Raw genomic sequence first — 25,965 nt, 5'->3', positions numbered from 1 at the left:
AAAACAGGAAGAGAGAGACGGAGAGAGAAAGAAAAAGAGGAACAAAGAGACGGAGAGAGAGGATTTGGCTGGTAACAAATTTACAGAGTAGATTAATTGTGTCGACACCGCACCAATATAAACTAAACGAAGCCGCCGCACGTTGTTTTATTGTCTTGTGTTTTGTAAATGATGCCCAGAGCTGCATCTCGGTTGAGGTTTATGGCCTTTCTCAGGATATACTGTATCTTTTAGTGCTCCCGCCACCGCTAACGACTGAATACATACACACACACACACACACACACACACACACGATGATGATGTTGAGGATGTCGAAGTTATATAATAACATTTCGTCTTTGAAGCTGTTGTCAAATAATTTCAAGACTGGGGCGCACGGCAGCAGAGTCACCTTGGTGCAGCAGCTCCTCCAATGCCGCAGCTTTTCTGACGGCGAACAGACCAGCTTCAGCCACCGAATGTCGGCATGGAATATCTATTCTTACGGCTGTGACCAGATGACCTTGTCCAAAACCACTCGTGTCCCGTCTGTGTTGGACCCTGGAGATGTGTTGGTCGACGTCCATGCTGCCAGCGTCAACCCGATTGATGTCATGATGAGAGGTAAGGCTGTTTTCGCTGCTTTACCTCGCATTTACACCCATCTCCAACTTTTCTTGGTGCCAGAATCATTTACCGACCCGAGTTCAAATCCTGTCGGGTTCAACTGCTTTCCATTCGCTCTGAGTTTTATAAAATAGATTACCAGTTTACTACCGGAGTTGATTGAAACGACCAACGTCCCGTCCATATCTCCGGCCTTGAGCCCTATATGCTAGAAACAGTTATTATTTTCAAAATGTAGTAAATCGGCAGAATTGTTAGCGCGTCGGACAAAATGCTTAGCGGTATTTCTTTCGGCTTTTTGCGTTCAGAGTTCAAATTCCACAGAGGTCGACTTTGCCTTTCATCCTTCAGGGCCAGTTAAATACTTCAAAATCGTTAGATTGGAATTAAAATTAGAAGCAATTATTTTAAAGCGGTGGACTGGCAAAATCGTTAGAGCGCAGAGTAAATATTTTGTGATATTTGTTCTGGTCCTTTGTGTTGTGAGTTCAAATCCTACGCAGGTTAGCGTTGCCTTTCATCCCCGGCAAAAACAAAATAAATTACAAGAAGACCGTTGTAGTTCTTTGGGAACATTGTACTACAGAAATAGAATAATGAAGGAAATGAAGAAGACTTCGAGCCATGGAAGTTGAAAAAATCTCGAAAGGTTCTTCAACTTTCATCTCTTGCATCCACATCATGTCTTCATATCAGTGCTGTTTCTTTTTCTCTTGCCCATATACTCACTGATCTTCAAGTTCTTTTTCCTGCTTTCATATCCTCAGTTGTACTTTTGACCCTGTAAATTGTCCACTCCAATAACAGCTACCTCTGTTGGGTCTACTCATTGTAACACTCCTCATTCAGCAATCCTTCATCTAAAAATGTTTCCTCATCTCTTTCCTACCAGCATCAGTGAGTGTAGGTGCATCGCTGTCATTTCAACAGCTCCTTCATTCACCCGACACCTTGCTTCTCAACCACGACCCTTCACGTCTCTCTTCCTCTCATCACAGAACGTGGTAAGCCGCTTGTTTTCAGTTCCTCTCCATGAGAGATATTCCTTACAGTGGACTGAGATGATCGAATGCAGTTTTCTGGACACTGATGATTTGGCTCAGCCAATTATTGGACATTCGGCCAGTGTTGGCTGCAGTACTTTTTGGTGCTGAAGGCCAACTCCTGCACATATGCATACAGAAATATACACATATAGATAGACAGACAGAAAGATGGAGGGATAGATAGATACATACATAGATGGATAGATAGACAGGGAGAAGACCCAGCAAGTAAAGTGAGATCACAGCCATAGCCTACACCAGTGTTGCATAACCAGCCCACATAAAAAGTACCTTAGGATTGTCAGGTGACATGCTGTGCTTGAGGAAACCTATTGAGTCAAGTAAATCAAAATCAAATGGAAATTGTAATTGTGGCCGATACCAGTGCTCCCTGACTGGCTTCCGTGCTGGTGTCATGCAATAAGCACCATTCATGTGTGGGTCATTGCCAGTGCCGCCCAACTGGCTCTCATGCTGGTGGCACGTAAAAAGCACCCATTACACTCTCGGAGTGGTTGGCGTTAGGAAGGGCATCCGGCTGTAGAAACTCTGCCAGATCAGATTGGAGCCTGGTGTGGCCTCCTGGCTTGCCAGTCCCCAGTCAAACCATCCAACCCATGCCAGCATGGAAAGCGGATGTTAAACGATGATGATGATGACAGACAGACAGATGGACGGGTGGATGGCTCGACAGACAGGTAGATGGATAGAAAACATTGCAATTTATTAATTGTACATGATTGATAGAAACACTTTGCCTCTCCTCATTCACTTAAAAAGAAATATGTTTGCACACATAAATAGAGGGAAAGAGGAGAAACGGTGAGGGAGGGAAAGAGGAGAGCAAGAGAGAGAGAGGGAGAGAGAGAGAGAGCAAAATATTAAAACATCTGTAATTCCAAAACGGCCAAAATGTCTCCGACCCGCCTGATTCTTAGCTCCTCTTCCAGCTCTCCTGGCGTTTCCTCTTTCCTATTTATTCCCATTTTCTTCCAGGTCTGTTCATTATCTGTTATGACCCCCAGGAAAAGACTAACGATTATAATGAATGTTAACCCCAGGTCAGCTTTGTTTTTTGAACAGACATATGATCAAAGACGTTCCAGGCATGACCAGCCCATTAAAGTTTTATGCAGTCAGTTGTCCTTCTTTTAGGGGTCCACTCATAGATGTCGGTATGTATGTCTAGCAACATCCCTGTCCCCTAGATGTCAGCAGAACATGTCATTGTGAGTTTTACTTGTTCTTCATTGAAGGTCAGTAAGTGGTCCGAAGTTGAAGTATTTAGTGACCACCCCTGATGAGGAAACCCAGTCTATTGTGCCATCGTCTTGTAGGATGTCTCAGTGGTTTGATTCTATTAACAGATGGTTACGGTGAAAAACTCATCAACCTCATCCGATGGCAACTTGGCAGCAAGCATTTTGTTGGTTCTGAATTTCCGCTCATTTTGGGACGAGACTTTTCCGGAACTGTTGTCTCCGTTGGAAAGAATGTGACCAGCTTTCAGCCGGGCGACGAGGTTTGTCTCTTTCATTCATTTATTCTTTCTGTTATCATCATTGTTGTCATCATCATCATCATCACCACCACAACCAACACTGCCACCATCATCATTTACCATGATCTTCAGCATCACAGCTACCACCATCATCATCATCATCATTATGACCAACATCATCACTATCATCACGACTAATGGGTGTGTAAAGGGCTTGTACAGTGCCATATAAAAGCACCCAGTGCCACCCTGTAAAGTGGTTGGAATTAGGAAGGGCATTCAGCCGTAGAAACCATGCCGAACCAGACTGGATCCTGGGGCAGCTCCCCCAGCTTGCCAGCCTTGGTCAAACCGTCCAGCTCGTGCCAACATGGACAACGGACGTTAAGTGATGACGACGATGATGATGATGCACATTGCTTTTAATTATTCATGCGTCATCTGGTCGCTTTAAGATTTCGATAACATGATTGTATATTTTCAAAATGACATTGTAGGGTAAGTGTGAGAAGCCAGATCTGGCTAGTTTGAACATAAAAAAAAAGGTCAAATATTTGATCTGGATATGGACGGTTTAAATGCTAAAGGCTTAAAGACAGCAAGGTATGATTTGAGGGCAATTATACTTGTACACATGAATGTATACTTGCATGTGTGTGTATATATATATATATATATATATATATATGTATATGTATGTGTGTGTGTTTTAAATGAATCTTTCTATTTGTGTTTTTTTCTTTTATTTTCCTTTTTACCCCCTAGGTATGGGGAGTTGTGGGGGCACACAACCAAGGCAGCCACGCCCAGTTTTGTGTGGCATCAACAAAGGAGGTGAGTTTGAATTAATCATCATCATCATCATCATTATCATCACCAGTGAAACAATGGAGTCAATGTAATCGACTCATCCCTTCCCCCCGAAATTGCTGGCCTTGTGCCACAATTTGAAATCATTATTATTATTATTCTTTTAACCCCAAATTTTGTTGGAACTCCTGGAATCTTGCTTGAGTTGTGGCCTTGCTACCTGTTACCTGTGCTTTTCAACTCTCTGATACCTTCCTGATGGTTCTGGCCATGCCAAGGAGTTAAACCTTTCGCAACGTCTCTCCTGGGTACTCCATTGGAACCATTTCTTTTATATTTCTCTCAATACCCTTCAATATTGTCCCCCAAGGCTACAACAATAACTGGCACCATCAGGCTATTTCGTATTTACAAGTCTCCTTTCTTGTCTTCCTTCTTAACAGCCCATGGGACAAATGGGAATGCAACATCAGTCATGGAACACATGTGGTTTACTTTGTCGTTCGCCACCACCACCACCATGTAGTGGCTGGGCAGAATTGTTAGGGTGTCAGGATGGAGTGTAAAATCGACTTTGCTGAGATTTGAACTTAGAATGAAGCAAACCTCGTCAAACATTGTTTTTTTCCGATTCTCTCAGGATTCTGCTATCCATCCTTCCATCGCTCTGTTGACGGAATTGTAAGGTTTGCTGATAGTTGTTGTTTAACCCGTGGTTCATTCTGACCAATGTCTAGGTCGAGAGGCGTTCCAACCATGACCACACACTGTCAGTTTAGAAGTATATCCAAGACTTCTTCTTTAGTTGCCATGTTCAGAATGTAGGACGGAGGCGATCATGCCCTACCAGAGTTTTCTGTAGCAGTTCCACATCCGGGTGTTTAATGCCTCTTTCATCCAACTAGTTCGTGGAGGCGCAATGGCCCAGTGGTTAGGGCAGCGGACTCGCGGTTTCGATTCCCAGACCGGGCGTTGTGAGTGTTTATTGAGCGAAAACACCTTAAAAGCTCCATGAGGCTCCGGCAGGGGATGGTGGCGAACCCTGCTCTACTCTTCCACCACATCTTTCTCTCACTCTTTCTTCCTGTTTCTGTTGTGCCTGTAATTCAAAGGGTCAGCCTTGTCACACTCTGTGTCACGCTGAATGTCCCCGAGAACTACGTTAAGGGTACACGTGTCTGTGGAGTGCTCAGCCACTTACACGTTAATTTCACGAGCAGGCTGTTCCGTTGATCGGATCAACTGGAACCCTCGACGTCGTAAGCGACGGAGTGCCAACAACAACAACAACAACAACCAACCAGTTCATTAAGCTTGACATCCAGATCATCCCCCTTCAATCTTTCCAGTCATTGCCCCTTTCTCCAGGCCCTCTTTCCTCATTACATGACCAAGAAATCTCAGTTGTTTGGCCCTTCTCTCACCAAGCGGCTTCCTATTCGCTGCGGCCCGGCTCATCACTTCTTCGTTAGTCTCTTAGTCCGTCTATGCTGTTCTCAATATTCGCCTTAAGAATCGCATTTCACAGCTCTCGTAAAATACATTATCGAATAACACCTTTCTTTATTTACAGTTGTAATTTGTGGCCGGTTGAGCAACAAGCCAGAGAAGCACTTCCGTTTGGTTTGTGCTGTGTGTGTGTGTGTAAGCGTATAGAATATATTTATCACAGTTAGTAGATCGGTATTAAAAATCGGGGTAAATAACTCTTGCGTTCTTACGATAAAGGAAGATAACTCTTGCGTTCTTACGATAAAGGGAGATAACTCTTGTGACAGTTTGTGAGGGGAAAGAATTGGTAGTTAAGCCTGGAAAATATATATTGTATATAAACACACACACATACATACATATATGTGTGTGTGTGTGTGTGTGTATATAATGAAAGGATATATATTCCGACTAGGTCACTGGCCTGAGTAGAATCGTGTGAGCCCATTGCTATATCAAATGCATTTTCCCTATCTAACTTACTCCATATTTTATATATTCTAAAACACACACACCCACATCATGCATGCACACACTCAGGTCTAACCATCTATCCATCATCTGTCTGTCTGTCTCTATCTAAGTTTTGAGTGTGTATGTATTGTATGTGCTTCTTCTCCCTTGCTCTCCAACCATAACTCTTGCACCTCCTCTTACATCCCCCAGATAATCATATATATATATATATATATATATATATATATATATATATATATATATATTATATATGCATATAAATATACATATCTTTATATATCTTTTTATATTATATCTGCATCTATCTCTCTTTATAATTGATTGTCTTTTTGTGTTAGCTGTGCCACAAACCCTCCACTCTCACTCACATTGAGGCTGCTTCTCTGCCTTACGTGGCACTCACAGCTTGGAGTGCCCTGTGTTCTGTTGGAGAAATCACTCAGCAAAAAGCACCAAACTTGAGGTAAGTCCTTCACTCAACATCATCTGCGTGTTTTTTGTGTTTGTTTTTATTTCACAGGATCTCTTGTTGTTTTTGTTGTTGTTGTGTAGCCATGGGCTGACTCTGGTTAGAGTAACATCTATGGGACATAACTTGGTTAGTTCATCAATAGTTGAAGGGCAGAGGCTTGATTAATTGATCCACAGATTTATAGTAGATAAGTGATTAGTTAATCCACTTGTCTATGGAACATTGGGGATCAGTTGATCCAAGGGTACATTAGATAATAGAGACCTAGATACACAATGCTCTTTGAAAAAAAGGCAGACTTGATGTTCCCAGCATCACTAACCTTTGATCATGGTTGCGCTTGATCTGGGCTGACCTAGGGTTAAATGCTTCTATCACCACCACCACTACCAACAACAACAACAACACCAGCAACAACATTCAGTTGTATTTCTTTATCTTTTCCAGAGTCTTTATTCAAGCTGGTTCTGGTGGAATTGGAACTTTTGCTGTTCAGGTTGGTTTAAACAGAATTTTGTTTTTGTTTTAATATAGTTCAGTTGTGTGTGTGTGTGTTCATATTCCTGTTTTTTCTTTTTCTTTGTGTCGCACGCCTGTGACATCAGACTAGTATAGCAACATAAGTTTATAGATACAAAGGAAATGTCAAACATATCTCATCATACTGTACAGTGATGTACACTAAGTGACGGAGGTGTAAACGCACCAACATAGGTTGTCAAGCGATGGTGGGGGACAAAAACACAGACAGACACACATACACATATATGTATATATACGACAGGCTTCTTTCAGTTTCCGTCTACCAAATCAACTCACAAGACTTTGGTCAGCCCAAGACTACTGTCGAAGATACTTGCTCAAGGTGCCATGCAGTGGGACTGAACCTAGAACCTTATAGTTTGGAAGCAAGCTTCTTACCATGCAGCCATCCCCCCCCCCACATGTATATTTGTCATGTAACCCTCCTTTGTTCTTCCAGCTGATGTCAGCATGGGGTGCCCATGTGACATCAACATGCAGTACAGATGCCATTGACCTTGTGAGGTCACTTGGAGCCAATGTGGTCATCGATTATAAAACACAGAATGAAGAAGACGAACTGAGACAGATGGATGGGTGAGTTCATTATTCTTTTGTCCTTCTTTTCTCATTCTGTCTCATTTCTCTCTCTCTCTCCCCTCACAATTTTTTTGTCATCTCCCCCTTCTACTCACTCTTCTTCCTCTTCCTTTTCAGCTTTCACCTTTACCTTGATGTTCTTGGTAAGAAGCCGTCTCGGAATGTCTTGAAGAATTGGTGCAATGCCAAGTATGTGACAATAAAGACGCCATTCCTTGAAGACACAGACACCCATGGTGTACCTGCTGGCTTCCTCCGCTCGGCCGGTTCCCTTGGCTGTAACATTCTCGAGGTTTGTCAATGCTAATTGGTGATGGTGCCATATTTTTTTTTTTTTTTTTTTTTTTTCATGTGTTTAGTCCTAGGTCAGCCTCTGAGCTAGCAGACCTGTTGTCAAAGACAATCCAACAATGACCAGCCAGTCTGTTGTTTTTCCAGACTACATAGCCAATGTGTCCTTGTTTTTCTTTAGACAGTAGGACATAATTTGAGTGAGAGGTTAGCTGCTATTTCTTGCTGGTCAAGCAACCATGTCGATTCTTTATGGTTGCTGTTTAGCCCCGGGTCACTTCTGATCCAAAAGATCTATGATCAAAACTGTCCTAGCTGTGACCATCCTGTCTTTTAGTTAGGCATAGTGTACCTAAGACTACATTATTTAACGTTGCTTTCTTTGTTGTTGTTGTTGTTTAACCCCGGGTCAGCCCTCATCCAAAATGACCTTTGACCATGGTGTCTTTACCGTGGCCATCCTGTCTGTTACTAACACATAGTGTACCTAGGACTGTATTATCTAATTTGTCCTTTTTGAAATGAAAGGGTGTGATTTGAAGGAGATTTAGCTGCTGTTTCTAGCAGTTGACTCACACCAGAGGCTATGGTTCAACTCCCTTTTTAGCACATGCATGCGTGTTTGTGTGTGTCTTTTGTGCTTACATCTGTGTCCATATATGTATGTATGTATGTGTATGTATATTCATATATGTGCATGTCAGTGTGTATGTTTGTGTGTTTGGAAAGGGTTTTTCTGCTACCCTACAGTATGGCCAGTAACCCGTCCACTATTGCCAAGACTCTCACACATCACAATAAAATACAGCCCCACCCCCATCCCTTATCTCACACCAAAAAATGTCTTCCTGCATATAATTACGACTTTGTTAGACACAACCCACTTCCTTGCCAGACACACCTCTTTACTAGACATGACCTAACTCTTCACTACTAGACACACCCACATTATACTGCGACACACCCACTTCTCAATGTAATTTCCTTCTTGTACCCTCATCTCTCCTCCCATCTCTATAACAGTTACTCCCACTATCACCTTTATAAAAGAGACCCTCACTACTCCATTGATCCTCTCCTCCCACTACCACCTCTGCTACCATGATGTTGGCTTATCATCTTCGGTCATGTTTCAGAATCTAAAGAATGGACAGAGTTATCGCTGGGCGTTCTTCATCCCTGATTGGAGGGCACTGAGGTGTATTGGTCAGCTGGTGGACAACGGTCAGGTAAGACAAATATCGTGCATGCACACAAAACACACACACACCCCCCTATCGCCTAATATCACCCCTGTGTCTGGAGTGGCTCTACCATTGCTCTCTCTGTATTGTTCTAGATGAAAACGCACCCACGTCTACACACATGTACAACACACATTCTACACACACATGCACATGCACTACACACACACATACACACTACATACACACTACATACACACACACATTCTACACACACACACACCTCCCTATACCCTATACATCCCCCTTTTCCTGGTATGACTCCACCTTCTCCCCATCTGTATCTATTGTACCACATTGAACCAGTCACACCCATACCTTCACCTGATCTACACACACACACGTCCCCACATACATTTACACCCCATACATGTGCACACCCACACACCTACACCTTCATATCTTCCACTCCCATATCCAGTGTCCCTCTCCTATCTCTCTCTCTCTTGTACCAGATCAAACCAGTCATCGACAAGGTGTTTCCCTTTCATCAACTGCCTCACGCCTACAACCATGTCGAGGCCGGACACAGTCGAGGTAAAACAGTCATTGATGTAAAGTGTACAGAGTAACAGCACCAACGCCCAGTGCAGGGATTGATCCGATGCCCTATAGAACCGACGTTGAGGATGATGTTGTTGTTATTGTTGATATTTAGCTGAAACCTTTTTTTTCCTTTTTTTTTTATTAAATTTCTTTTTAAATAAAATCAAAATTATTTTTATTTCATCTCTGTCATTTTACTCGCTTAACATTTTACTCTTTTATTAGTTCAGTCACTGGACTGTGGCCATACTGGAGTACTGCCTTGAAGAGGACATTGACCCGGGGTACTTTTTCTCCAAATTTAGTACTTTATTTATTTATAAATTGGTCTTTATTTTGTTGAACCATCAAGCGCTAGGTACATAAACGACCTCTAACCATTTGTCCAGCAGTGTCCTCTGACCACAGATTATGCAGATGGACACACACACTACACACATATATGCATGCATGCATATATACATACATACTTATTTTTCACATTGCATCTCTTATAAAGGGTTTCCGCGCAGCTGCCATCTACCAAATTCCCTCACAAAGCATTGTTTTGCTCTGAAGTTGTTGTAGAAAACATTTCTCCGGTGTACCACTGTGCAGTGGGACTGAACCTGAAACGACACGGTTACAGAGCTTGCAACTGGCTCTCTGCCGGGTTTGCAACTCTGCATGTGATAGGTTTTCAGTATGGGCCCTGCAAATCTTGAATTTGGACACTTGATTGACTTGTAATAGTGCACGAGGTGGATAGGAAGTGGGGCAGGGGTAAAAAGATAGGCTGGCTAATGTCACATAAAAACGTGCTGAGGAAGCCACAGATGAAATGTCAGCCAGATGTGGTGAACTCCTCCATCAATTCTGTAGTTTTAGTAGAGCTGACTTGTGTACCTTACTGCAGGTTTCATCTAACCTGACTGAGATGTTTGATCTTTTACTCATTGGAGAAAAATTGGGTTCCCTTAGTCTGAATAACCCTCTGCTGCCCTCACTGTCTGCATGGAGGGCTTGTGCGGCCATGGGTGATGATATGTATGTAAGTCCTGAAGCTGTGACATCTGTCGAAGATAAGAAGTTGTGGTCACTATTTGTATAGTGCCGTCTCTCCCAAATCGTTTGTAAAGCACAATCTTCTACATCATTTATATAGCATATTATCCTACATCGTTTATATAGCATAATCTATAGCCCATTCTTTTGGCTGAGTTGCTGTTCTGACTCAATAATTGAACAATGTTGGGTGTTCAGCAACACATCTGGGACATTCCCACCACTAAACCTCTATCGTCTGTAGAGGTTTTATGGTGAGAGGAACGATTGTGTGTTGGGTTTCAACTGAGACAATGTCTGGTTATCCTTAGATTATCTCGGCTAGAATCAGATATTACTGGATTGGGATAAGCTGTATACCCACCATTCACAGCATAAACGACGCACACAAAACGAAAACTCTGAGTAACGTCAGAGTGAATCATTAGTTTTATACAAATTGTGTGTGTGTGTGTGTGTGTGGATACATATATATGTAATATGTATGCATACGTATGTTTATGTGTATATTTAGGTGTATACATATATATATATATATGCATACATATGTGCGTATATAGGTGTATATATGTAAATATATATACTTGTATACATATATGTACATAAAAATATATGTATATATATGTGTGTGCATACGTCTATGTATGCATGTATATATTATACATGTATAAGAATGTACATATAGACATATATGTACATCTATATGCACACACACATACACACGTATACAGACCTATATATTCATATATATATGTATGCATGTGTGAGTATATATATATATATATATATATATATATATATATGCATGCCAAAATGACTATACAATTAAGTGAAATGCTGTTGAGGAGGGTTAAGATTAGTTAAATACTCAAGTCGACTGGATTGACGCTAGCTGCAGTGTACACGTGCGCACACGGACAAACATGTACAATGTGTATATATAGGCATATATGTATGCATAAACGTCTGTGTGTGTGTGTGTGTGTGTGTGTGCGCCAAGGGGCTGGAGTGATTCTTCAAGTGTGTATCTTGTTTGTTCATCAGTAAAATTGTAATTAAATTGGGAAAGATTTCCTGCAAGACGTTTTAAGTAAATAGTTTTGAAGTAGACAACACAATTAAACAACAATAGCTTCATTAATCTATCTATCTATCTATCAGTGTGTGTTCACATATCTCTAATGTATATATATATATATATATATATATATATATATATGCATATGCATATATGTGTGTATATGTGTATATATATGTGTGTGTGTATATGTATGTGTATATATATGTATGTATATATATATATATATATATATATATATGTAAATATATATGTATGTATATATATATATATATATATATATATATATATAGGTATGTATATATATTAATTTAGAGATATACACACATCCTCTGTTTGATGTTCGTGTGTGTATGCGTGTAAACGTGTATATGTGTGTATGAGTGGATGTCTGTGTGCATATATATATATATGTGTGTGTGTGTAATAGTGTTTTATTTATGACATATCAAGAAAGAGAAAGAGAGAGAGAGGTGGCGGGGTTGTATGGCAATATGTGTATACATTGACAAGTTAATGATATAATTAAATTTATGTATCTTATTTAATTGTATCTGTTGTTGGACTGTGGCCATGCTGGAGCACCGCCTTGAAGGATTTTAAGTGGAACAAATTAACCCCAGCACTTACTTCTTAAACCTGACACTTATACTGTCATATATACTGTCATATATGCCGAACCGCTAATTACGGGGACGTAAACAAACCAATACCGGTTGTCAGGCAGTAATGGGTAACAAACGGAAACACAAAGACAAACGCACGCATGTACACACACACACACACACACACACACACACACACACACACACAGAAGTGTGTGCATATATATCTCTTGTCTTCCACTTGTATATAAATCGTACTGGAAAACCGAAGGTAGAGTAACATGCTTTTGATTCAAACAGCTTGTGAAAATTCTTATCGGCTTTTATAAAAAGTATATATATATATATATATATATATATATATCGTTGGTACCAGCCTTGTCTATCTTTACACACACACACATGCACACGTACAGGTAGTGGGTGCGAGAGCTGGATGTGCTCAGATAGAATACACATCGAAGTGCTCAAGTGAATTTGAGCATAAACTCTGAATTCGTCATGGATTAGGTCCACGACATCAAGAGCAGTTATGAGAGAAATCCAAGAATGGCCTGATATGGAACTAGTGGTGCAGACGAACGCAGTTACCTTTCGCACACACACGCACACGCACACACTCATACATGCTCAAACATATACATACATGCATACACATACGGTGTGTGTGTGTGTGACGCCAGCATCAGGTAATCAGTGAGCTGAACTAATTAATTCTCTCACCGCCATTACTGACATATTAAACATCAACAATAGGAAGTGGTATTGGTCGTAGTAGACAGAGTGGTGGTTCTGGCTGTGGTGTGAAGAGTCCAGAAGAGTGAGACACCAGAGAAAAGATAGGGGAGAGGAGGAGAAAAAAGAAAAATAATAATGAAATCGATAATAATAATAATAATAATAATAATAATAATAATCCTTTTTAGACACCATAGGCACGAGGGTTGAGATTTAGCGTGGGGGATGGGGTTTAGTCGATTAAATCGACCCTGTTACGTGACTGGTACTTTATTTGTTACGACCCCGAAAGGATAAGAGGCAAAGTTGACCTCGACGGAATTTGAACTCAGAACGTAAAGTTTGTCCGGCATGCTAACGATTCTGCCAGCTCACCACCTTAATAACGATGATGATGATGATGATAATAATAACCTTTTCTACTAAAGGCAGAAAGCCTGAAATTTTTGGAGGGGGGGGGGGCTAGTCGATTACATCCACCCCTGGGTCTCACTGATACTTAATTTGTCGACCCCGAAAATATTAAGAGCAAAGTCGACCTCGGCAGAATTTGAACGCAGAACAAAAAGATGGAACGAAATGCCGCTAAGCATTTTACTTGGTGCGCTAACCATTCTGCCAGTTCGCATGCCTCAACAACAACAACAACAACAATAATAATAATAATGATTTCTTTGTTAGCCACAAGGGTTTACATTTAGAAAAACATTAAGGACAGAACAGGACAAAACAAAGAATGTGTGTGTGTTGTGAGGGAAGACTACCAAAATTAAAAATTACAGCAACAATAATAATAATAATAATAGTTTCAGATTTTGCCGGAAGGGCAGTAATTTTGGGGGAGGGGATGAGTCGATTATATTGACCCCCAGTGTTATGAATCCTTTGGGACTTCATGATTCAATGGGATCATGAAATCGAACATTGAATGTTGTAGTGGTAGGCATGGAAGGAATGTCATGCTTTGACCGTAGACGTCGCTTGCTCTGGCGAAAGGAGAATCGTCGGGAAAGAAAAAAAAAAGGATAGAAACAGATGTGAGATGAAGAAGCTGTGAGGAGAGAAATGGAAAAGATGTGGTCAATGAGAAGAAAGGATGGTGTTGCAATGATTGTGGGTGTCTTGGAGAGAAAGAGAGAGAGAGAGAGAGAGGGAGGGAGAGAGAGAGAGAGAAAGAGAGAGAGAGAGAGAGAGAGAGAGAGGGAAAGAGAGAGAGAGAGAGAGAGAGAGAGAGGAGTTTATAAGGATGATTATTGTTTGGATTGCTGTAGTGGGACATAGCCTTGGAAAAAGGGAACAGCTACAACAACAACAACAACAACAACAACAACAACAATAATGATGATAATGATGATTACAACAACTACCACCAACTACAACAACTACAACAACACCAACAAAGTCCATTTCGATGTCAGACCAAGGTTATCACATGTCATTGATCTTTTGTTATCTGCTTAAGAAGAACAAGAACAACAGCGACAACACAGACATCAGATCTAACATCACAATCCCCCCAGCCCCCACCCCATCTCCAACACCAACACCATTGCCTCCCCATCATCCTCGTCATCTTTCTCATCCTCTTCATGACGACGACGACGACGGCGACCACCACCACCACCACCACTTCTACTGCCAGAAAACCATAATCAGTTTCTTGTAGTAAAGGAAACTCTTTGATATGACATGGAGTTAGAGTCAAGATTTCTGCCGTCTTTATAAATCAATACGTGTGTGTGTGTGTGCATTTATATTTATATGCATGATTAAGTATATATATATATATATATATATATATATATATATATATATATATATATATATATATATATATATATATATATATATATATATATATATATATATATAAATATATATATATATATACATACATAAACATACACACACATATACGTATACGTATATATGTATTAATCATAAAAGCGGTAATAGACATTTCCCGTTAATATCGTAAATATATAATTCAAATATTTGTGCATATAAAGTATTTAGTGTGTGCCCTGCAAAGACGAATAATTTGAAATCGTTCAAAGCAATAATCAGCTAATCTAGGAAGTTGGCCTGAGAGATAAGGCACGAGAAAATAAAGACGAGCTGTATAAACTAAAACTACACACAGAGACACGTACACACGCACCGCGCACACACACACACACACATACACACACACATATATATATATATATATGTATAAATATTTCGCTTTTGGATTTGGTTTGCAAGATTCTTTATGTGAGTTTGTTTCTTGAAGCATATTCTATTGTCTGGGGAGAGTCATTCTCTTTTCGTGCCTTATAATTTAACACGACTGTCCCCAGATACAATGGTATATACACACACACACACACACACACACATATATATATATATACATACATACGCATATATTAGACGAACATGACATCGCGTTTCCTGGTTCGCTTGTGTATTTCGGTCGTCTGTCGGTTGTAGAAAGACTTTTATAAGAAATTCTGTTTGTTTTAAGAAACAACCGGTGTGTATAACAATGACGTAAACAGCCGGAATAATGATGAAAGCGGCCGGAGTAATGACGTAAGCAGACGGGATATTCAGGATTGATATACTGTACATAAGGTGGAGGCGCAATGGCCCAGTGGTTAGGGTAGCGGACTCGCGGTCATAGGATCGCGGTTATTGAGCGAAAACACCTAAAAGCTCCACGAGGCTCCGGCAGGGGATGGTGGCGAACTCTGCTGTACTCTTTCACCACAACTTTCTCTCACTCTTACTTCCTGTTGTGCCTGTAATTCAAAGGGTCAGCCTGGTCACACTGTGTCACGCTGAATATCCCCCGAGAACTACGTTAAGGGTACACGTGTCTGTGGAGTGCTCAGCCACTTGCACGTTAATTTCACGAGCAGGCTGTTCCGTTGATCGCATCAACTGGAACCCTCGACGTCGTAAGCGACGGAGTGCCAACAACTGTACATAAAATTGGACAGGTAAAACAACTAATGGACTTGGGTCCTTCGCAAGATAAAATGACAGGAAAGACTGTTAAATTGAAAAGAAAATGGACCTTCACCGGCCTAGAAGACAAAACCTTGATAGGTTTCTGTTAACAGGTGTAGCATATGGCAGAAGAACAAGAAGAAAGATCTAAAACCAGATTTTGTGATAACATCAAAGAAGTTAGTGGCAGGAGTTTTGCAGAACTGTGCAGATTGGTACAGGGTAGACATGGATGGAACGCCACGGTGACTCAGTTTTTTAATATTCTCCATGTGATAAAACTGTACATGAGATTGCTCCACTCGCAGAGATTTTTATCTTCTATTTTCTACCTGTAATCGGTCATTCGATTGAGGCCATGTCTTGGAGAAAATCAAGTGGTATTACCGGTATTAACCGTGACACCACGTGACCTTTCTTATTTCTTTATTGCCCACAAGGGGCTAAACATAGAGGGAACAAACAAGGACAGGCAAAGGGATTAAGTCGATTACATCGACCCAGTGCGTAACTGGTACCTAATTTATCGACCCCAAAAGGATGAAAGGCAAAGTCAACCTCGGCGGAATTTGAACTCAGAACGTGGCGGCAGACGAAATACTGCTAAGCATTTCGCCCGGCCCCCTAACGTCTCTGCCAGCTCGGCGCCTTGACCTTTCTTGACCAATCACAACCCACCTTACCGTTAATAACATTTGACTTTCTTGTTCTCATGTGTAACTTCCCCTGCCTGAGGTTACCGAAGTCTTTACCGTCGGCTTTTCATTCCACGGGGATAAACCTTTTACATTTTTACGCTGTTCTTTTTTTTTTTTTGCTGTTTTATACGTCATAAACATTTTCGATCCCTTTTGATGTTTGTTCTTCTTTCTTTTGAAAAGTTCTACTTTGTATTGTCCCCTCTGTGTTCGGCCCTGCGTGGCTAATAAAGATATCTATCTATCCATCTATCTATCTATCTATCTATCTATCTATCTATCTATCTATCTATCAACTCTCTTTCTTTCTTTCGTTCTATCTATCTATCTATCTATCTATCTATCTATCTATCTATCTACCTCTCTCTCTCTCTCTCTCTCTCTCTCTCTCTATCTATCTATCTATCTCTCTATCTATCTATCTATCTATCTTATGTGTTTTATGCAGTCCAGTTGTCTTGTTAGACAAGAGATGCAGGCAAATAAACTTAAAATCATAACAATTCCAAATGTCGGATGTCATCTGAAGTGTTGTGATGGTTGACAGCAAAATACAATCAAGTGGAGGCGGCGGTGGGGGTGGGGGTGGGGGTGGGGGGTGATGGAGTGAGGTGGGTGGGGGTGGGGTGGCGACGACTGCATTGTTGCTACAGCTGGGTGGTGACGGTGTGTGTGTGGGGAGGGATAAATGGTTGCGATGTTGTTGCTTACACGCGTGAGGTGTCGATGGTTGGGGATGGTTGCTTTGTTGTTTCACGCTCACGTGTGACGGCGGTCGTTGACAGCGATGCAAGCTGGAGTCGTTGAGGTTCTTGCTTAAGGACGTGGTAAATGATGATGGCGGCGGCGGCGGGGACGGTGGCGCTGGTGGTGGTGATGGTTGTGATAGTGGTGGCGGTGGCGGTACTGATGACGGTGATAGTGATAATGGTGGTAGCGATGATTGTGGTGGTGGTGGTGGTGGTGGTGGTGGTGGAGGGTGGCGGCGGCGGCATGGAGGTTCTCTACTCTATTATGTAGCATTCACAATAGCTAACACCTGATTGTCAAAGCAGAGCAGTTTGAAACAATGTAATGTAGTAGTAGTAGCAGCAGTAGTAGTGGTGGTGGTGGTGGTGGTGTTACTAATAATAGTAGTGATAATAATGGTGATGGCACTAACAGTAGCATTAGCAGTGGTAGATGTAGAGATAGTAGTAGTAGTAGTAGTGGAATTATTATTATTATCATTATTATTATTATCATTATTATTATTATTATTATCATTATCATTATTATTATTATCATTATTATTATTATTATTATTGTGTTGTGTAGTAGCATTAGTAGTGGTTGTGGTGGTTGTGTTGTTGTTGGTGTTGGTAGTAGTAGTGGTTGTGGTGGTGGTGGTAGATGCCTCCATTGTCGTCGCCACTAATCCTCTCCCCAGACCCAACAATGGAGGGAAACTTACAGGAATCTCTTTTGTTCTTTCCAGTTTTCTGATTCTCTTGTTTTTGTTTTCGTTTTGTTTTGTTTACCGTCCACCTCCTCCTCTCCCCATACCACCTTCTACCCCCCACCCATCTCCCTATCACCCTCAACAACCCCATTCACCCACACACCTCCCACGCAGCCATACACGCGTACACAACTAAACACGCGTGCACACACACACACGCACACACACACACACACGCACACACACACACACAAACATTGAATCGTCAGCAAAAAGATTTCAATGACGATGATGATAATGAAGAAGCTGATGGTGATGGTAATGATGACGCTGATGATGTTGATGATGACAATGATGATGATGCCGCTAGTTACGGCATTCAACATGTCCATCTATGTCCCTCTATTCCTGTCAGTTTTTGCTTTCCCCATCACTTGAGCCACGCCATCGCAACTCTGCAAACGACTTTTTACTCTCTCATTTTACTTCAGCCAAGAGTTCTCGATTTCCTTTCGAAAGCGACTCGAATGCGCAGTACTGACAAGCTGCAACTGCAGCGAAATACGTATATCTACCGCTCTCGTGATCACTTTCGGGTCGAATTCCGATGTATATTGTGTAATATAACATGTGTATGGGAAGAGTTTATCTCAGACAATTCTACGGCATCAAGTCATCTAACGGTGTCTTTTAGTTTAATGCTCTTTCAATTTCGTATAACGAATACACACACATACATACATACAGACACACACACACATACATACATACATACATACAATGCATACAATACATACATACGTACGTACGTACGTACATACGTACTTATGCATGTACAGATAGACAGATACATGCAAACATGCTCCCTCCACACCTTTTCAAACTCCACTTGCCACCTTACACTATCCATTGTGCATACAATTAAACATATTCCTGCACCGCCAAAACCATCAGATGAATAACGAAGTGTTATTTTTCGCTCCTATTACATCTCTGCTTTATATAACACTCCGGCAACAAAATATAACCCCCCCCCCCTCTTTGCGATTATCATATCACAGTTTTCTCTAAAACGTATTCCTCTCTGTTTGTTCAGCAACACAATTCTACACATTTTGTTAATATTCTCTCGACAATGAATTTATTAAACACGAATTCATTCATTTTTAAAAACATTTCTCTCCAATATTGTTTCGCTTCTATCGTTTTCCGGTGGTTTTTGTTTTATTCACAACTTCAGAAGTGATTTCTTCGGATTGAAACACCTTCGAAGGTACTTAGTGCGATGTATGTATTGTATGCATTGTATGTGTGTATGTATGTATGTATGTATGTATGTATGTATGTATGTATGTATGTATGTATGTATGTATGTGTGTATGTATGTATGTATGCATATGTGTGTATGTATGCATATGGAATTGCATGTACATATATATACACACACACAAATATATACTTAAACATACATTTATATATGTGTATATATATAAATATATATATACTGTGTGTGTGCATACACCCGTACGCATAAATATATACTCTTACACACACACATATATATATGTGTGTGTGTGTGATTATATGGACAAATGTATACATACATATGTGAATGTGTGTGTGTGTATATATATATATATATATATATATATATATATATATATATATATATATATATATAAAGATATATATTCACGTATGTGTACATGTATATTTAATATATGCGTATACAAGTATATATATACGTATATAGGTATATGAACATGTGCATGCATACATACATACACACACACACACATATGTATAAATATATACATATGTATTTATGTATATGTATATCATGTATACATATATGTGTGTAGAGATCAATATATGCACAATTTTAACCTTTAATATTCACAACAATACATTGTTCAATTCATGGAAACTATGATATATTTCAATTATATATTTATTATTGCATTATTCTTGTATTATTATTGCCTTATATTATATTTATATTACCATAAGTTTATGCACTATACTAGAATTGATCTCTTTGATCAGTTTATTTTATGTCTCAGTTCTGTTGTTGTGTAACTGTTGAGAAAAACAAACGATTCACAGAGAACTATGAAGGTTATACTTTTCTGATGAGGTCACAACAACGCAGGAACATGCATAGAGTTGCCTCCCATACACGCTGGAAAATGAAACTAATATTAGTCTCTTCACATTTATCTATCTATCTATCTGTCTATCTATCTATCTATCTATCTATCTATCTATCTATCTAGTCTGTCTGCCTTGTTGCCTGTCTGCCTTGTTGCCTGTCTGACTATCTATCGGTCTGTCTGACTGTCACGCCCTTGTCACCAGATATCCCACCCCTCTCTCTCTGCCTGGCTCTCCCCCTCTTTATTTCTCCCTCTCTGTCTTTCTATTGACCCAACACTCTCTCGTCTCTCTCTGTCCCTTCTATCCCCCTCTCTCCCTCTCTATTTATACATATATATGTGCATATATATATATATATATATATATATGTATATATTTATTTACATATATACATATATATATATGTGTGTGTGTGTGTGTATACACACACACACACACACACACACACACACACACACACACACACACACATATATATATATATATATATAGAAGAAGAAGAAGAAGAAGAAGAAGAAGAAGAAGAAGAAGAAGAAGAGCTACAACAGTGACTGAATACAATTGTAAGAACGATGAAGTCAAATATATTTCTCTGTTCTTCACCTATTTATAGAGAAAACCTTGTGAAAATGTCGCCGTTTTATTCAACGAAGAATTTCACAAGATAATCGATATTTACAGAAAGTTTTTCCATTATTCCATTACCAAACGCCCCTCCCTCTCTCCCTCCCCCTCCCCCCCACTTTCTTGTTCCACGTCAATTTAAAATTTCAGGCTAGTCTTATTTGCATAATTTTAACATTAATAGACGCAAGCGTGGCTGTGTAGTTAAGAAGTTTGTTTCTCAACCACGAGGTCTTGGGTTCAGTCCTACTGCGCGGTCTACTGGGCAAGTTGTCTTCCACTCTATGTATATGTATGTGTATATGCATGTATTTTTATGTTTAAATATGTGTATGTGTGTGCGTGCGTTCTTTGGAATTTATATAAGTTCTTCGTCGAAGAATCTAAGTTGGTTCCTAACAAAGTGACAAAGCTGCTTTAGTTATGTCAAAACGATTCCTGGAATTTCTGATGGAGTTATTTTGTGTGTATATAAATGTAAAATGCAGAAGTCCGCGTGGGCACACCAAAGGAGCAGTGTGGGTTTTGGCCGCGCTGTGTGGTCGTCAAATCTGCTGGCCTCTTCCTCGGACATCTTTTGCTACAGCGAAAGTAGGGGCTCATGGCATAGTGGTTAGGGGTGTTGGACTCATGATCGTAAGATTGTGGTTTCGATTCCTGAACCGGGCGATGTGTTGTATTCTTGAGCAAAACACTACATTTCACGTTGCACCAGTCCACTCAGCTGGTAAAAAGGAGTAATCCTGTGATGGATTAGCGTCCTGTCCAGGTGGAGAATATATAAACCATGAAAATCTGGAACCGGCCCTTATGAGTCTCGTAATGGGGGTGGTCCTGTTGAAGATCTCTGCAGAATGTTTCGAGATTCTCTTGCCGATTCTTGACATTAGGTTCTAATTATAGCGGTGGTTTGAGTTTCTGTGTAAACACACAATTCCTTCGTTGAGTTTTCTATACGGGTAGTACTTACTATTTATCAGGTCTGAGGTTACGTTCAGGAAGTCGACCTTTGTCACGTTGCTAATGACTATTATGGATAGGTCAACGTCTTTGAAGATCTTTGATAAATCTTTCTTGAACTTGTCTATGGCATGGCCGTTCATATGGCTTGAGATTGTCCGGCGGTTGTCCTTATAGAGGGCTGAGTTGTGTGTGTGTGTGGGTTATACGTTTCCGAAAGGTATCCAAGACGAATAATCCGACAAGATTAGCGATCTCGGTGCCGTCGTGGTTCCCCATAGATATATCGAACAGTGGGTCGCCTTCTTTCTTCACCCTGTAGGAATCATCATTAACTAAGATGGACTTTCTAGCGTTCATCATGATTCTGACCTCAAGATCATGGATATTGGGGATAATTACTAGCCAAAATTTAAAAGCTTCTGAAGGAAGGGTTTCGATATTGAAGGGGAGAAATCAACAATGTTGCACTGGGTAAACCTGCAAGCTGTTTTGTTCTCGATGTCACGGAAACATGTGTGCGTGTGTGAGACACACACACACATGTTTATATATTCTCTCTCTGTTTCTCTATCTGTCTCTCTCAGACAAATACACACACACACACACATATATATATATACCAATATATATATCATATATTTAGCTATACATTCTTTGCTATTTGCGTCTCTATGTTACATATACATAAATATATACATAATGTATGTATGTATGTATGTATGTATGTATGTATGTATGTATGTATCTGTCTATCTATCTATCTATCTATCTATCTATCTATCTATCTATCTATCTATATATCTATCTATCTATCTGTCTGTCTATCTGTCTGTCTGTCTATGTATGCCGCATCAAATTAAGCAGCTTATCTGTAGAGAAAATAGTATTACATACACGCACATACACACATACGCACTCGCGCGCGCACACACGCATGCATACACACACCCTTATATAATTCTAGTTCTTAATAATTTATAATAAAAAGACAAAAGCTTTCATATAAAAAAACAAAAACCAGCCCCGTTAAATTAGATGTATTTCGACGAATCAAGATAGAAAATTGCAAAGTAACAGTAAAAAAAGACTGCACCATCGCCGCCATACTAAAAGAAAATCTTGTTATAATAAAATGGGAGAAGCAGACGACAGTTTACTTGCGTGATTTGAAAATGTTCGTTATAGAAAAATTTTAGTTTGCATTCTTTAGCAAAGGATTTATTTAGGTTAAGTCAAAATCGAAGTACAGTAATGCAAATTTTCTTCAATGTAAAAGACTAACTCCGTATGTATCTTTGTGTGTGTGTGTGTGTGTGTATGCATGTTTGTGTGTGTGTGTGTGTGTGTGTGTGTGTGTGTGTGTGTGTGTGTGTGTGTGTGTGTGTGTATGTGTTACATTTGAAGATGTGTACCCGGGGTGATGAAGATAATTTTTCTTATAGATTAAAAATTTCGTTTTCTTTTCAATTCTAAAATTTTATTTCAGTTTTATGTGGATAGTTGTGATAATAGCGAGAAATAAATTGGAAAAAGGAAAGAAACAGGTGAAATTTTTTACTACTTCCATTGTAGAATTCGCTGTAAAATTCTGAGAATTCGGAAGCCATCTTGATACAAAGAGCTCTAGTTTTCGTGTCGTTAGATTAAGAGAAAACGAGACTAGAAAAAGGTGTTTCACGTCCGTGTAGATGATCTTTGGGTTTCGGTATTTTAATATAATTCAATCTTATAAGTGGCGAGCTGGCAGAATCGTCAGCGCCCCGGACAAACTACTGAGCGACATTTCGTTCGTCTCTACGTTCTGAGTTCAAATTCCGCCGAGATCGACTTTGCCTTTCACTCTTTCGGGGTCGATAAAATAAGTACCAGTTGAACGCTGAGGTCGATGTAATCGACTAACCCCACCGCTTCCCCCAAATTACTGGCCTTGTGCCAAAATTTGATGTCAATATTTGGAAGTTTTTAAGGTGGCGAGCTGGCAGAACCTTTAGCGTGCCGGACAAAACGAGTAGCGGCTTTTCGTCCGATTCTTTACGTTCTGCTCTCTCACTCAATAATAACAACAACAACAACAACAATCTTTTCTACTCTAAGCACAAAGCCTGCAATTTTTGGGGAGGGGATAGTCGATAATATCGACCTCAGTATTTACCTGATACTTATTTTATCGATCCCGAAAAGATGAAAGACAAAGTTGACCTCAACAGAATTTGAACTCAGAACGTAGAGACGGACGAAATGTCGCTAAGCATTTTGTCCGGCGTGCTAACGATTCTGCCAGCTCGCCGCCTTAAGCAGCCATTAGATAATGTAGTCCTAGATTCACTAAGACAGAATCAGTGCGGAGTGGCAAGGGTGGCAATAAATTCGATGGTAGGTTTGCTGGATCTGAGAAGACCTTGGGCTAAAAAAAAATCCTCACCAGCGAGGAAGGACACATTAGATGATGTAGTCTTAGATACACTTTGTTTGAATAATGGTCATAGTGGGAGATCTATAATTACAGAGATGAAGTTAACTATAATCCCAAACCTAAATTTCAGCAGCAGCGGCAGCAGCAGCAGCAACAACGACAACAACAAGAACAGCGACAACAACAACAACAACAACAACAACAACAACAAGAACAGCGACAACTGGACCCCTGCCGAAGTGAAAGATATTTTATAACTATTTATCAAAGATAAAATGCTTTCTACTGATTTGGCATGGAACCAGATTTATGAAGGGACGACTTTTCATATGGGGCGAAAGGGGTTGAGATGGGGGAGAGGATTAAAGAAGACGAAGGGGTTACACTCATATCTATCTATCTATCTATCTATCTATCTATCTATCTATCTATCTATCTGTCTGTCTATCTGTCTGTCTATCTGTCTATTTGTCTGTCCGTCCGTCCGCCTGTCTGACTATCTTCACACACACACACAGACATATATATATATATATATATATATATATATATATATATATATATATATGTATGTGTGGGTGGGTGTGTGTGCGTTGCATGCGCGCGCGTCTTTCAATATACATCTACGTGTAAAGAGCCACACACACACACACATACGCACACATAGACACACTTTTGATTATATACATATGTGTGTGTGCATATATATATATATATATATATATATATATACACACACACGTATATATTTATCTACATAGCAATCTATCGCTATTTGCCGCTCTCAGCTGCAGCTATATAGATGCATTTGCATACACACATACAAACAAATATACATGACTATACATACATATACGCATACACATATAAATATACATACATGCTTACATATATATATGTATATGTAAGCATGTATGTATAACTGTATGTGTGTGTGTGTGTGTATGCGCGCACGCGAGTATGCACATATCTTTGCGGATACAATTGTACATACACATACGTATACGCACACACACACACACATACATATGCATCTCTATTTGCATATAATATATATATCCATTTAGATGTACATATAGCTTTATAATTTGTATATATATATATATATATATATATATATATATATGTATACACACACACACACACATATATATAAATGTACAGATATATATTTATACTCTCTTCCAACACATAAAACCCACATTCACAGAACACACGCACACACACTCACACACACAGACAACCACACACACACATGAATCCACACACCCACATATTAAACGTCTGTTTTTCTCTGTATTTCCTTTCAATTTCTTAATAAAAATCACCAGAAAAAAAAAATAATAATAAATAATTCACGCAAAAACAGAAATAAACCGAAATCATCTTTCCATCTTTACTTCTCCAACATACGTCCTTTCTCGTTCTCCGACGAGCGAGCAGAAACCGGATGAAAAAAAACTGCAGAACAGAAACGGTATTAAAAAAAAATAAAAATGCAAAACGGAACTGAAGTAATAGAGGACGTGATTGAAAAGGTGACGTAAAGTGAACGAAGTCGATTGCGAGGTGATCTAGCATGTTCTGTGTGTGGTGGC

At 39.8% G+C, this 25,965-nt stretch overlaps 2 protein-coding genes across 4 annotated transcripts in view; one reads left to right on the top strand and one right to left on the bottom strand.

Moving 5' to 3' along the window:
* Positions 1-25,965, bottom strand: part of LOC106879571 (glutamyl-tRNA(Gln) amidotransferase subunit A, mitochondrial) — a 329,428-nt gene that overhangs the window by 16,227 nt on the left and 287,236 nt on the right. Inside the window, exon 1 of one of the 3 annotated variants that reach the window (XM_052975607.2) lies at positions 15,475-15,705. The exons of 1 other annotated variant lie outside the window; for it this stretch is intronic. In XM_052975607.2, coding sequence (XP_052831567.2) covers positions 15,475-15,690 — 216 coding nt within the window. In that variant the 5' untranslated portion in view covers positions 15,691-15,705. Of the gene's footprint in view, positions 1-15,474; positions 15,706-25,965 lie in introns of those variants that run through there. One more of the 3 variants, XM_014929214.3, reaches the window with a different exon arrangement.
* LOC106879620 (NAD(P)H oxidoreductase RTN4IP1, mitochondrial) lies at positions 107-9,787 on the top strand. Its single transcript, XM_014929281.3, has 9 exons — positions 107-606; positions 3,023-3,177; positions 3,922-3,990; positions 6,273-6,397; positions 6,854-6,902; positions 7,389-7,525; positions 7,646-7,820; positions 8,956-9,048; positions 9,519-9,787. The coding sequence occupies exons 1-9, from the start codon at positions 297-299 to the stop codon at positions 9,633-9,635; spliced, it is 1,230 nt and encodes a 409-aa protein (XP_014784767.1). The 5' UTR covers positions 107-296; the 3' UTR covers positions 9,636-9,787.

The sequence above is a fragment of the Octopus bimaculoides genome, chromosome 21 (assembly GCF_046866305.1).
Source record: "Octopus bimaculoides isolate indiv1 chromosome 21, ASM4686630v1, whole genome shotgun sequence".
In the NCBI taxonomy this organism is placed as follows: domain Eukaryota; kingdom Metazoa; phylum Mollusca; class Cephalopoda; order Octopoda; family Octopodidae; genus Octopus; species Octopus bimaculoides.
The sequence above is the reverse complement of the archived record's forward strand: the minus strand, read 5'-3'. Positions and strand labels throughout refer to the sequence as shown.

Excerpts from the sequence above, each read along its gene's own strand:
- LOC106879620 (XM_014929281.3), top strand. The coding sequence starts at position 297 with ATGATGATGTTGAGGATGTCGAAGTTATATAATAACATTTCGTCTTTG. Across the intron at positions 3,991-6,272 it reads GTGTGGCATCAACAAAGGAG|CTGTGCCACAAACCCTCCAC; the intron begins GTGAGTTTGAAT and ends TTTTTGTGTTAG. Across the intron at positions 6,398-6,853 it reads CAAAAAGCACCAAACTTGAG|AGTCTTTATTCAAGCTGGTT; the intron begins GTAAGTCCTTCA and ends TATCTTTTCCAG.